The sequence below is a fragment of the Diprion similis genome, chromosome 2, assembly GCF_021155765.1.
Source record: "Diprion similis isolate iyDipSimi1 chromosome 2, iyDipSimi1.1, whole genome shotgun sequence".
Taxonomy (NCBI): domain Eukaryota; kingdom Metazoa; phylum Arthropoda; class Insecta; order Hymenoptera; family Diprionidae; genus Diprion; species Diprion similis.
Window position 1 is genome coordinate 13010304 of NC_060106.1, and position 14632 is coordinate 13024935.

General features: G+C 46.4%; 1 protein-coding gene across 1 annotated transcript; it reads left to right on the forward strand.

The window, feature by feature from the left end:
• The first annotated feature begins 11839 nt into the window (after nt 1–11839).
• Nucleotides 11840–14492, forward strand: LOC124416116 (segmentation protein Runt-like). The gene is made up of 4 exons (XM_046897001.1): nt 11840–12282; nt 12383–12496; nt 13231–13338; nt 13745–14492. The coding sequence occupies exons 1-4, from the start codon at nt 11961–11963 to the stop codon at nt 14140–14142; spliced, it is 942 nt and encodes a 313-aa protein (XP_046752957.1). The 5' UTR covers nt 11840–11960; the 3' UTR covers nt 14143–14492.
• Nucleotides 14493–14632: the final 140 nt, after the last annotated feature.

Consider the following 14632-nt stretch of genomic DNA (forward strand, 5'->3'; position numbering starts at 1 on the left):
CGCGATTATACCTCTGGGCACCGTTTTTTCGACTCTTTTAACCCTTGCGCTGCACAACTCCTGTCTATAACACTGGGGCGCACAGGGTCGCTGAAGATCCCAAATCAAAAATCATTGCGTAGAAATTGATATATGTCGATTGAAATAAGTTGAAAAAATTTTTCAATAGTCTTTAACTGAGTGTTTTAGGAGGAATTAGTTATCTTTGGCAAAACTAAATTTTGAATATGAAAAAACAATTCTACTCAAAAAATCATATAACTTATTGAATTTTTAATATTTCTAGCTGAAAATTTACTGAGTTACTCTCAAGACATTAATACTTGAGAAAAAAGAAAAAAAATTATCGAGATGCTGCGCGATGAAAAAAGGTATTCATTTTAGTGAGTGAATTTAAATGTTTTTTAAATCGAATAAATTAACGATTCTACGATATTTCGTTACTTATCACGGATTAAATCACAATATTTTGCATGTTTTTTATATAGAATTTACGCCGCAGATGCCGTGGGGTCTTTCTGACCCCGGTGTGCAGTGTAACGGTTAAAGTCGCTTTGCGATTTTGATATCGTATTGTGGAGGCTTTGATTCATTCTTAACAAAATGTGATAATATTATTCGTGAAATTAATGTACCTACTATCGAATTTTTGTCAATTTCATTACTTTGATCTCCTTGTTTAAATGACACCAGAAATTACAACAATTGTACTTTCAAACTTTTTGTATTTGCCATTCTTGTTATTTAGCCATAATTCAAATTGAACAAGATTGATCATCGAAGACCTGTATTATCTTATGCGAGTTAATTCACCACTGTCATTGCAGTTAACGTATCTCGTTTGGTGAAAATATATAATTTTTTATGCTCTCTTCGTTTCATTTTACATTCATTCTTTTTTCGTTACCCATGCTCTTTTGACCTGTGAGGTTAGCGTGCGGAATATTTCATATTTAACCGTTATTCGGTTCATTTTAACGTTTGTTTTTCTTTTTTCTTTATTCTCTTCAAATATCACTGGAAACGAAAAATCTGTAACGCTTATGCACGAACCCTACACGCGAACACTAACACGTATTTACTTGCACACCCACGCGTTATCGTTTTCCAAAAAGTATTAATAAACATCTTCTTTTTTTTCTACGTTCAAGAGAAAAATTCGTTTTCTCTTTATGTTCTGTTTGCTCAATTTACTTATGCACACGTGCCTTGTATTCGACATAATACACGCAACTGTAAGATAATTCGGTACAGGATTCAGCTATCAACCGTCACCGGTAATTCCGCACAGGATGAATAATTGGATGTTTGGATTGCACAGTAGTTATAATAATAAGATGGTCATGCGGTCGATGAATTTTTTATAACCTGACTATACGGTATGAACGTAACGGGGAATTTGTTCGAAAAGCAATCAACACCGTGCACGCTGTCCCGGCTACCTGTATACGATATGAAATCAGCATCCAATTATCCTGCATTCGGGGTTCATCGAATCGTAAAACAATACGGCTGATTACCAATGCCCATACAATAGCAGGATAGGTATTTCATTTCGTACTGAATTAACTGTTGATACCTGCTCCCTCGTCCGCATATAAATATTACATCCGGCTGCACGCATATGCAGTATTTCCAGTTAGTAAATTCGGCGGCGTTTAAGATATCTTAAAGAATCGTGGCGCGACGAATGAAACCCATACCTGTAATAACCCTAACTCGAAAATTACACGGTGGTGACATGATTTTTCCCCTAGCGAATTCGGCTTCTTGGCTAGCCGGAGTGAAATGATTTCCTCAAATCCCCTTCTCCTCTGTAACATTAATTGACAGATTTTGGCCACCGCTCGGTTAGCCATAAGTAGCGCGTTGGCATGCATCGGAAACTCGCGGAATCATGAGTGAAAATCATAATCCGACAGCCGTTTCGAAATGCGATGAATGCCCGGCCATTCATTGCTCGAAAGTTCAAAGTATCCGATCGTAAATCCGGCTAGGCCGGGGGCAGTTTCGTTGAGCTTATGGCTGGTCGGCGACGGCGGCGTGGCGGCAGTAGGGAAATGAAAATAGTGGAAACGCGGTAACATCTGTCGAGTATCACTCCCTCTCGAGCCAGTGTGCGCGTTAAATCAGGTGAACAAACCCGACAAAGCAGTGCTCAATTTTTGCTCGCCGGTTGGCAACAATGGATTAAGTTACCCGTGTGGATAAGGAGAGAGGAAGACCGTAGCTGGTCGGGTCCGTCGGTTGGTCCTCTTGCCAATCCTGCATATGCCTCTTTTTTGCCTTTTTTTCTGCCCCGTGCCGCGCCTTCCGCTCAAGTTGACGTATTTCTATTCCTCCTCTTCTTCTTCTTCTGTATTTCCAGGGAAATCCTCGTTCAGCGTTTGTTTGCCTACTTGAGGACGCTAAGCAGCTCTCCCATTGTGGCATCGCCATTAACCTAGTACTTCCAGATACGCCGACAACGTTAAGCCGGGAACTCGTTCCTCGTTAGAGTCATCAAGCAGGGTATATTGCAACTATAACTTACCAATGACTCGTTTCAATTTATTCTCCAGTCATGAAAAGTGCTTTGGTAGCAAGGGGTGCACGGTTCTGAACCGTTTGTCACGACCTCGATACTGCACCGACTGTGAGTAAGTACCGGGTAACCAATGACAACCTCGAGTCACGATGAAACTACGAAAGTATTGTAGAATTTCAAACGCGGTATCCACTGACCGAGAGGCTTTCCTGCAGGCTAATCCTGCCATCCTGATACCGCGAGGCTTACGAAGGGTCGTGGCAATTGTCAGGACTAGTTGAACGCCGCAACGAGAGATGGCCCAGCGTGGCTAGATTCCGGTTTCTGACCTCCGGGGTTCCAACATCATCCCCTCGAAAACATTTAGCCGCTGCTTCTGTGCACGCTGTTGCCGAATAGAACCCGTTTGGACGTATCCTGTTCGAGAGCATGATGTTGGTGTGTGGCGGTGGGGATGTCGAATGCATCCCTTTGTGTAAAAGATTACCAAACGGAATAACAGACTCCTTAGGTTTGGCCAAAGTATCAGTTTCTGCGCCACTCGAAATCCGATTCCGCCGCGGAGCGCGTCCTAAGAAAACAGAGCTTACACCGTATCTCGGGGACCAAACGGACCCCTTCACCTTTCAACTCTAGCCGGTATTATTACCCCGATCACAAACATTCCAAAAGGCATATGTTTACATCGCTGTTTGACTGCAACTGCAGCCTTCACAAATTCGAAACTTTAAACTGTTTGGAAAAACGACTAGGAGCACTCAAAGCTCGCCATTCAACACACGTACTTCGTAAGAGGGAGGATAATGGTGAATGGACATGTATCCGTTTAGTTAAACCTGAAAACAAATTTCTGTTCAACAGGTCTAAGACGCGGAGGAAATATTTGCAAACTCCGACTCTTCCTTCCTTAAGCACCTTAACTTTGAGCAGACGCTGGGGAAGAAATAATGCAATGTCTATCAATTGGACCCAGCTAAAAAACTCTGCTTTGCCCACCGCGTTCGTTGAAATCGAGCTGAGAATCTGGGAGGTCGTTTAGGGCTAAGATTCGGACGATTCGGTTGGTCTCCGCTCGCATCTGCTCTGTTTTTGCGAATTTATCCCGACTGGTTACCCCGAACGCGACCCATACGATTAACACGTCAAAATTACAAAGTGTTCACTGAGCCGTGGCAAAACCCATGGGAATCATTTTTTATTTCATTCTCTTCTCCACTGCTTTTTTTCGTCTCCTTTTTTTTTCTGGTCTCTCGTTGCGTTTTGTCGGGAACCCCTTGGGCAGGGAACCCCCTCTGGTTATGTTTACACACACAACCGTTTATCTACGGGACACCATAAAATAAAAGTAAATTGGTACGCTTTCGCGGCCTGCTTCTGGGCTCAGGCTTCCATTACAATAATATGATACGAGCGAATGAGTCTGGTCTGAAAGTGCGGATTATACTTGTCTTCTCTCTATGCGTAGGAATATATATATATATACACGCGTATATACATGTATAATTCGACAAGCATTAAACACATTGGGAGTCATAATATCTTAGACTAGTTTCCGGCGAAATCTGGAGGTTCATTAAAGTTTGTACCTTAGACCGGGGCATGCAATCAATAGTTTGAGAAGCGTTGAATTATATAACGGACAAGTACCTACCCCGTAGGACTTGGCTGCTATCCCGGCTACTTCTGGCACACCGGGGACATCAAATATGCAGCAGTCTTAGGGGTAGTTCCGATCTAGGGGTTAAAATGGAATTAACACCCCACACCGCCCCCGCGCTTTCCCACTTTGAAAGCGCCCTTACACCTCGTGTGATCATCATTGGACCGGATCTATCCAGCCAGGCCACCACTCAGCCCACCGCCTCGACTATAACACGTATGCATGCATGCACGCGTGTGTCTGTCTGCCTGCCTGTCACGCCTCGCACCCGCCGTCATCTTCGTAGGTATACGGAGAACAACATTTCCCCGTAATGTAGGGTGTAGCCGGAGTGCGGCCTGAAAGCATTCGCGAATTATGATCGTACCTTTCTCTTGTCAAAGGTGTGAATTTTGCAGATGCGTCGGAAACGCGGAGTGAGACGTTCCTTGTCTGCTCCATGCAGATGCGGTGGACTTGAGAACCCCTTTTCCAGCTTCGGGCGTCCTGATATCTCGTTTGAATATCTCCCTTAAGGTCAATTATTCCCCCATACGAATTCACGCCACTGGTAGGAAATACATCCGAGATGGCCAAGATGGCTACCGGAAATTGCTGGGTGACCTTACTTGGGCGAAGCGTATACTGGGTGCAGGTACTTTGTCCGCGGGGACGGCTTCCTCCTCCTTCTCCTCCTCGACGTCGTCGTCGTCGTCTCGCCCATCTCGGGACGACGGGGGCATTAATGAGGTAATAGTCCAGGCCCTATCTTGGTTTGATGAGCCGTTCCGAATTACATTGTCTTGCTGATGACTCGGCTCTGTGAGGGGGTTTCAGAGGAGGCCGTTCGAGCCGCTGGATAACGCCGAAATACCATTTGATCGTAAATCCGAGTGCTCGATACGAAGGACTAGCTGGCTCTTCGACTTCTGCAGAGCCGTCGTCTCGGCAGGTCCGAGACTGGATCAGGTCCTCGGAGCAAGGCTGAATGAAGTACCTACTCAAAGACAACGAGGTGATTGTTCCTCCGCGACTCTTTCGTCGCGACACGTGTTTTATTAACACGGAAGAAGAAGATAGCTTACACCATCCGGAGACTCGAAGAACAAAGTTGCGCTATCGCTGCAGGACTAATTTTTCAAAAGACTCGCCCCGCCTTTCCTTCCACCCAGTGATTCCAAGGTTTGTTTTTAATATCCCTAGTGCCTTCGACAACGACACCATACACGCGTGGTGCTTTTACTGGAGCTACCTCACCCTGCAGGTGGTCGCGACGAGCTTGATGGTGCAGCGGTGATGCTGTTTGCACGCGACGTTTCCCAAAGGAGAAGGATGAGGAGGAGGAGGAGGAGGAGGACGATCGCCCAGCTGTCGTCGAGTATGTGCTCAGAAGTACAAAATACGCGAGATGGAGGAGTGAGGCGAAAAGAGAAGACGAACTGCACAGAGGTGAACACAGCGGGCGCATTGTGTGCGGTGAGCGAACCGGAAGCTACGCCATATTCCGTAGGCAGTCCCCGCTTCGCTTTTGTTTCCGCTTTCCTCTAGCCCCCCTTCACGCCCCCGACTTCTTTGTCTCATCTCGCGCGGTTCCCTTTCCGCACGCAACCCTGTATCCCGACTTAGGTGAGAGGGACCTGTTAGCGCTGATGAGTTCCAACTTCCTGCGCCGGTCGCCACCGACGACCGCCGAGACCTCAGGTATAATTATACGGATACCCGACTTGATAAACGGAAGTAACCGTTTCTAGCTCAGGCTTCGACCGTTTCACACCCGTTTACTTTATACGTTCTATGATATGAGACTTTATGCTATCGGTATTCGAAAAACTTTGGCTGCCACGTAGGTATATTTTTGCGCAATTTTGAAATTCGTCTTTGCATAATATATGCTGCAAATTGTATGTGAGTAATTATTTGAAAAATAATAATACTCCGAAGCGTACAGGGTATCGTTTTTACACACTAATTACGTACACTACAGTGATGTAAAAAAGAAAAAATTAAAAGACAACAACCTAAATTACCGCTGTTACAATTCTCTCGCGTAGATCAATTAGCATTGAGCCAAAACGTGCGTAGGAGCCATTTGACGGAGACGAGCGTCGGGGTTCGGTTGACACGGGCGTCGACGTCGTTGTCATCGTCGTAGTCGTCGTCGTCGTCGTCAGACCTAAAAACTGTGTCGTTGCTAACGATGCCCCGAGGTCCCCGCGGCTCTGGAGGCCTGCAGAGGGGAGGAGAGGGTTGGCAACTCGGTGCTGGCGACATTCGTGCGGCTAAAATGTTCAATTAAGATTCGTCACGAAGGGTCGATTTTCCACACATGCAGGGGGGAGGGGGGAGGGCACCCCGCGATTCCGATCGCAACAACGCTGCAGTCGGTTAGCCTTACAGCTAGAGTACGTGGACATTGCAGCCACCGAGGGGGGCGGCGGTGCCCAACGCCTAGCTGACAATGCTAAGGGGCTGCAAGTATAATAATGCCTCGAGGCATCGATCATGCAGCCGCTACGTTCCTACCCGGTATATACCGAGGTACAGTGTGGCTCGAAAGTGTGGCGTGTAAGGATTTCGAAGTGGGTCTGAAGAAGGGCCCGTATTCACGGGAAATCTTAAGGCCCCGGTGACGTACGCCACGCCGACGCGAGATATCGATGGGAAAAATTCGTCCAGCCGCGGTAAAAATTTTCCTATATCGCTCGGGAACTCCAGGGGGCAGATTTTCGAGGGATACTGTACGCCCGCGTGAAGAGGGGGGTTCGGGGTGGGGGAATATACGCGAGTAGGGTGCGTCGAGCACATGTGACGCCTGATTCATATACAGACTGCTACGAAATCAATTTGTAATCTTGACTCGGATTAAGGACACGCGGGACGTGGTTATTGGGAAAACAGAATGAAGGCTGCAGGCTCGTCTAGGCGAGGGTGGATCTCCATTCTCCTGCGACGATGTAACGCAGCTCTGACGGGGGCTGATTGCGTTTTTCTCTCCTTTCTGTTGTTTTTTATTTTTTTTTTATTTTTTGTTTGTTTTTCGTTCGTTCTCTACAATGATCAGCCTAGGAAATTTATCCGAAATATTCGCTTCGTCACACCCCCACGCCGCATACCTCGGGTCATGTTCGACGAGGGGCGGCCCCGTTGTCGAGGATCCTGTCGACCGAGTTTGGGGCTTAAAGTTCCTGAGGGAGTGAAAGGGGAGAGATAAAGGGTGCGAAAATATTAACATCGGTACAACAGCACGCGCCGACGACAATAATATAGAACCGGCGTTAATTGCCGAATCTATTCCAACCCCTTCTGCGCATACGTCGTCGACCTGTGTAAACAGCGTCGATAGATCATTCGAGACCCTCTTTCCCTGTGTCTTCGAGTATTCTCGTACAATGACGGGAGTGGTTTACAATATAACACAAATTTGAATAATGAAAGTTGAAAGATTGAAATGTTCAAATCGAAAGGAACCTGTGCATCCCCGTTTTTTCAATCCTTATATATTCGATTCGATTTCTCCTCAACTTTCTTTCTCGATGGTTGCAGATGTACGATTTCTTGTGAGCGCGAAGAGGGGAAGAGAAGAAGATACAGAGGGTGACAAAAAAAAAAAACGGGGTTAATCCGGTGTTAATCTCCAAAAGTTGTGAAAACATCCTCTTAGGGTTGGCTAAGTGCGTGAAAGTAGGGAAATTATGGACACTAGAGTTGTCCTGAACTTTTTCCGACCTTGAGGTCGCGTGGTCCCTCGCTCCCTCGGGAGGTACGAGCCTCGGCACAAGGGACGTTGTAATAGTGAAATTTTGCAGGCCTACCTAGCCTCGAGACAATGCCAGAGAACTTTCTAAGAAATAAACCCGTGCGGTCCTTACAATGTCCTGCACCAGGCAGGCCAGTAAAAGGCGGACCTGGAATCGGCGGGGGCGGCTTGTGGCCTACATTCTCGGCCTTCAAGAATATCCGTGATACAATTATACCGTCGATGCTAACGCAAAGAGCTCCGGAATAAATCATATTACAGTTGGAGTGGGGTAGAAATTTTATACAAGCTAAACGATTTTTATTTTTATTTTTCCAATATTTCCGAAGAAATCCACCTAAGAGAAAACGAGAACATTTATTTTGTCCCATTGCATTGCAAGGAGAGGATAAGGCTGCCACAGTTCGTAAGGTTTTCACCCGTTGAAGGCAACCGATTTGTGGAATTTAACCATAAATTCGTTTCACTGTGTAAACGCGACACGGTGACCTATAAAGGGTTGAGAGACGGACGAACCGATGGACAGGCTGAAAAGCGGTCGGTCGGTTGGACGGTTGGTCGGCTTGCACCAGATCCCAATATCGATTTAAATTTATTGACTGTCCACTCTGTCCACGTACAATACCGACTTGGGGTCGAAGCGTCGGCAGAAATCTCCCTTTGCAATCCGAGAGCCAAAGGGTTGAATTACGGTGAATTGCAGCGATTCTTCTACGCGGAAATCGGCAAAACCAGACCACTGGCAGTCCAATAAATCACCATTCAACCATGGAACATCGGTGTTCAAGTCTTCGCCGAGGCAACGTGTGCATATGTATAATCTGTAATATGGCCTACAGGTACCGGCTGCAGCCGCCCGTGTCGACCATCCCTCTGACTGGCTGTCCAAATGTTTTGCCAACTCGCGGATACCTTCGCGTCTATATTTTAATGTAAATATCGGATTATTATTCCCGCTCGCACGGTTTTCTGCCTACCGGTTCAGAGGGGTTCAAAAAGAACTTGAGATTTGTTTGAGCTCCGGAAGCAACTGCGCAGTTTAAAAATTCGCGAGAAGACGAGAAATCGGAAATTAATGAAGCGTGTTTAATTACCGGTTCTATCGAATGTGCGATGGAATCACGCTTATCTGGTTTTAAAACCGGCAAGCATTGCTTGCTCGTACTCTGAAACTTGGAATAATGATCAAGCAGATCTGAGAATAGCTCGAAGCGACTAACGGCGAGAACCAATCGAGACATATATCCTCGGCATCCGAATTGCATTTGATAGCAAACAAAACACAGCTGTTGCCGCGTTCGTAAGACGAGGCAGTAAAACTTTGACGTAGAAAGACGTCGACTGTGTAGGTGCAACCAACACACGGATCAGTTGTGCATGCAGTGAGGCTTTATATTCCGTTCAAGAATCCATCAACAGTCCCACGAATTAATGAGCGGCATACGATGGTAAAAGACACCGAAATGTAAACCCGACGTCTGTGGTGCCGCCCAGCTCTTCTCTACCCGCGGAGAGAGTGAGAAAACGCATCGATTCAGTCAAATATATGTATATGTATATATATACCCTGTCCGAAAATCGCTAATGACAGCAAACGTGGAACTCGCGACAGCCTGATTAAAAATTAAACGAAAATCGAAATTCTATCCGCCGTAGCCGAGGGATGAAACAACAAGGGCTGTGCAAATGATCAATCGTTAAAGTGATACCAAAATTGCAAACGCTTCGTGTTTAATGCCGGAATACTATTGCTGCGCTCATTCGTATTTATCTATGTTTATTGTGTACATTAGGGTGGTTCAAAAAGTGGAAAAAGGTCATTTCAAAAGATAAGGTCTCTTGCTCAAGTCTAATAGGTCGCTTTGTTAATTTTTATTTCCCATTCATTTGACATAGGAAAATTTCACTTTTCTTTAAAACTTGGAATATTTACGAACTATTCAATATTCTTTGAATTCTTGTATAGATCGTTGAAACTGATTCTTCGAGCTTTTCAAACCTTTACAATAAAGCATATTTATCATCATTAGAACACACATTTGACATTACAGTAATTAAAAATTAGTACTTTTCAGATGACTGTATGGCGTGGTTTAAGATTATTCGTAGAGGTGTAAAAATTTGAAGAATCAGCTCAAGAATCTATAGACGAAGTTAAAGAATATTGCATAAATAAAGTGAAATTTTCCCATGTTAAATGAACGGGAAGTACAAATTGAAAAACCGACTTGTTAGACCTGAGCTAAACAGTTCATCTTTTGTGAGGATCTTTTAACTCTCGATCACTAACATTTTTGGGGACTAAAGTGCAAAAAAAAACAAATATTTTTGATCACCGTAAAATACATGCATACATCAATTTGCACATCGTCGGTTTATCGATTCTGCATCACCGAACTCGTAAGCTAGCTTCGTTTGACTGACGTCCACATGTATTTGCGTATTTTAGGGTGAGTTATTTCGGGCTCCGTATTTGCTTACAAACCTGGTAAATATTTCTTCTATCATCAAAAAATTTTAACGCTTCATCCGGTAGAACAATGAATTTGTATTCGTTTTCGATGGTCGCTGAAATAAAAAAAAAAAATAGAATAAAAAAAACGTTGCAGCTTTCGAGTTCACTTTGAATGTGAAATATTTAGAAGTGGTTTGGTGTTTGGCTTGAAAAATTCAAGGATAGATATAACTATCAGGAATTCTTTGTTTGACATATCAGTTTGCTAAAATTTTATTGAATAATTGCTGGCCGGACAAATAATAACCAGTTAAAGCGCATAATTGCACGATTTTAAAGAGGAAAATAATTTATTCAATTCCATACAGATGAAAATACTTTAGATTTGTATCCCATGCAGGATTAACTGATACGATAACGAGAAGCCACAATGCGACAAAAGTTGAGCGAAATTGAATTGAATTTTGTGTAATTCAAAAGACTAAAAAATGTGTAAAATGTCGTTTCTTTTTTCCTTAATTTGATGTCAAAAACATCAGATCGGTATAGACCGTGGAGTGTATAAATCCACCAGTAAAAAAGTGTACAGACTCGTACGATGGGTTGAGCGATACGTGAGTTAAATCCGGTTTAAACTAGACGAAGAAAATCCGTGGAAACGTCGTCGGTTCCGCGGGCGTCGGAATAGCGGCTTATACCCGTATTCCAAGCGTCGCTGTATCGACGAGTGTTGGTATATCAGTCACGAGGTATTTACACGCACGGGTACACATGCAGGAACGGATAAACGTCGGTGCCCTTAACGAGTAAATATTATACCTGGCCGGGTGTCGCGTGGACGGACTGACGGATGGATGGATGGATGGATGGATGGATGGATGGATGGATGGAAGTGTGTATAGGTGTGTAGGTGTGGAGGCGATACGCGTGCAGCAGCAGCACCACGTCTTCCTCCTCGAGGGTGGCGGGATCGCGGCTTCCGTGTGGGTGTCGCGGTCGAGTGTTGGTGCGCGAGCGTTGAGGGCAGAATAAGGTAGGCTCGGGTGTAAGGAGCGCCGCGTTCGTGTCGACGGCGCCCCCGAGCAGGCAGGCAGGCAGCCAGGCAGGCAGCAGCCCCTAAGCCTGGTTAGGGGCGAAGGCGGCGAGCCGCGGCCGCCACAACACGACCGCCGTCCTCATTGGTCGACGCGCGCGTCTGGGAGGGGCTCGGGAAAAATTGGAGGGGAGAAAAATCCCCTCTAAATAGCTCCCCGTCAAGCGGTGAAAAACTAGAATCCGCTGAACCGGCATCGAGAACGCGTCGGCGACGTCTTCGCACCGTTCCAATCCATCCGCGTTGCGTTTTTACAAGTAGAATTATTTGCGATTCCTGTGTGTCTTCGGAGTTTCGAGTACGTTAGTGAAAAAACGGTCTTACAACCTGAGAAGTGTGAGAATAAAATTGTTGGTGAAGTGATCGTCGCTAAACTGCACTGGTTATAAACAAACGCAGATATTGGAGGATACACGTAGCGACGAGAGCGGCGACAAGGCTTTGGATTGCTGCGTTACCGCGACATCGCCTGAAAGTTTTTAAGGAAAAATGCATCTGCCAGACGGTCCCATCGGGATGGATAACTTCGGCGCCATTCACGACACCCTCAGGGCTTGCCACGGGGACTTAGTGCAGACCGGAAGTCCGGCGATACTCTGCAGCGCTCTGCCGACTCATTGGAGGTCGAACAAGTCTCTTCCAGTTGCGTTCAAGGTGGTTGCTCTCGACGATGTCGTCGATGGTACGCTGGTCACAATCCGTGCCGGAAACGATGAGAACTGCACCGGAGAACTGAGGAATTACACGGCGGAGATGAAGAACCAAGTAGCCAAGTTCAACGACCTTAGATTCGTCGGTCGCAGCGGAAGAGGTGCGTTCCCCATCCGGTCCACTGATTCTTTGTTTTCTCCCTCTTTTCTAAATTATTTTTGAATCCTGCTAACGGAATCACGCTCCTTTTTTGCTTACAGGAAAGTTGTTCTCCCTAACGATCCAGATCAACACGGTACCCTTCCAAGTCGCGACGTACACCAAGGCGATCAAGGTCACCGTCGACGGACCTCGGGAACCGAGATCAAAGTCGAGTAAGTATGAGGCAGAAATTAGGCGACAATCGGATCGTCCGGATCCTCGGGGCAATTGCTGAAGCTCCGGGACACCGGGAGTTGCTATACGCGGTTCCTGGCTTCTCGAGACCTCAAAACCGCGCCGTGGTCGCCGCGGTGGCCCAAGTCGAGTTGGCAGCCGTTCAAGTTTCGCCGTCGAGGCGACGCGGCTGTTTTTTCAAGCCGGATAACGGGATTGGCCGGGGCCCACTAATCCCGCGTGTTTATTGGTCGCCCGGGACGCGGGGGCGCCGGAAAACGAAGCGGCGTCAAAGAGACCGCCGCGTTTCGCCGTCGGAGTTGTTTGTTTATTCGGCTGCATATGGTTCATCCCCGCGGCACATATGCGTCGCTTCCTCGAGATACTCATCGCGTAAACATTGCCAAGCAGAGTCGAGTCGAGTCGAACGATAAATGATCCTCCCGTCGACACCGAGACTTATTATTCCATTAATCGCGTTCCCGCGGGGCTCACGAATTTTTATTCGAATCGCGACTTCTACCGATACCGAACCGATAACACGCGCCGCATCTCCTTTGAAGCCGTTACTGCTCGCGTCGATCGCTCCTCCAGCTCGTCCGCCCTATTTATAGACCCCGATCTTCTTCCTCGTCGACCAACGTTTACGTAACGCCTACCTAAACAATCGATAAATTTACCGATCATTTACGGCGCAAAAAACTTACCCAAGAATCCTCTTTTCTGCTTACAGATTACCAATACGGACCCGGATTCTCGGGACTTGGACTCTTGAATCCTTGGCTGGACGCCGCGTATCTGGGACACGCTTGGCACATGCCGCATCCGGCGCTCGTCAAAGGTGAGAAGAGTTTTTTATCCACATAGCACGTAACGCGCAGCGAAATCTGCGGCAGACGCGAAGAACGAACGGTCGTTGCATTGTTTCGATATATCGATCGTGTGACGTCACGGGATGATTCATTCTCCGGTATACATGCCAGGCACAGGACCTAGGGGGAGTCTGCGTGCAACCCTCTAGTTTCCCACCCCCTCTCAGCCCTCGGAATAATAATGCAACTTGGCCCCCTCGTATATCGTCTTCAGCCTCTATCCTCGCTGCACTTTCTCTTTGCACGTTCAGGATCAAAATTCGTCCTCGTGTGAAAGATTCTCGCACTCTTCGCATCGATAGCTGTCAACTATGCATCGATATGCAGGATTTTCAACCCTCTCACGGCTAAATATCCGACCGATTTACCTTTCAGGATCTCTGCCGTTGCCGACTCCGGATATGTTCCTTCCGGCCTTCGCGCCCTCGGTGCCAACGTCCACGTATCCGTTTCCGGAACCAATGAAGTACCCGGAATATGCGACGCTCCCGAAGATCAAGGCGCCCTCGACATCGCCGAGAAGTCCCAGCGAGAGCGGCAGCGAATCGGAAGAGGTGCGAAGCGCTTTCGTACCGATTCGTCTTAGCACCCTGAACCAGTCACCGCCGGTTGTTCCTGCGACGACGCCTGCAGTGCCGAAGAAACCAGCGGAGGGAGCCAGGAACGAATTGAAGGCCCCGAAGACCCTGATAGCCCAGAGATCTCCGAAAAGTCCCTCCCAGACGAAAATCTCCTCGCCGGCACCAGCGAAACCGGTCTGGAGGCCGTATTAAATGCCGGATGATTATCATTGGGAGAGTATTACATGGATCAGAAGAAGATGAACTTCGAGAGTAAAAGATTGAATTTAACCGGTGACGATGGCAGCTGGAAGCTCGCGGATTCGGATTCGAGGAACGTTCGCGTAGCTTGCCTGCTTCCCGGTTATTGGATTATAAGTACTCGAAACCGAGGCAAGTCGGTCGGTCAACAATAAATCCGTCGTAAAAGTTCTTATTTCCCTTCAGTTTTATGAAGGGGAGAAAACTGTGGTCATAGGATCAACGGATTTGACAAAGTTAAACGTGAAGTCTCTTGTAAATTAACCTACCTTAAACGCCTAATTATACAAATATATATAAATATATATGTGTATATATATATATATATATATATATATATATATATATACAATTGTAAATAGTATTGAAAGAATCAAGAGTCCGGTCGGAAGAAAAAGAAGAAGAAAGGAGGCAGTGTGCAAAGATTATATATGTATAAAGC

Coding starts and splice junctions, on each gene's coding strand:
- LOC124416116 (XM_046897001.1), top strand. CDS start 11,961: ATGCATCTGCCAGACGGTCCCATCGGGATGGATAACTTCGGCGCCATT. Junction 12,283..12,382: donor CGTCGGTCGCAGCGGAAGAG/GTGCGTTCCCCA, acceptor TTTTGCTTACAG/GAAAGTTGTTCTCCCTAACG. Junction 13,339..13,744: donor GCATCCGGCGCTCGTCAAAG/GTGAGAAGAGTT, acceptor TTTACCTTTCAG/GATCTCTGCCGTTGCCGACT.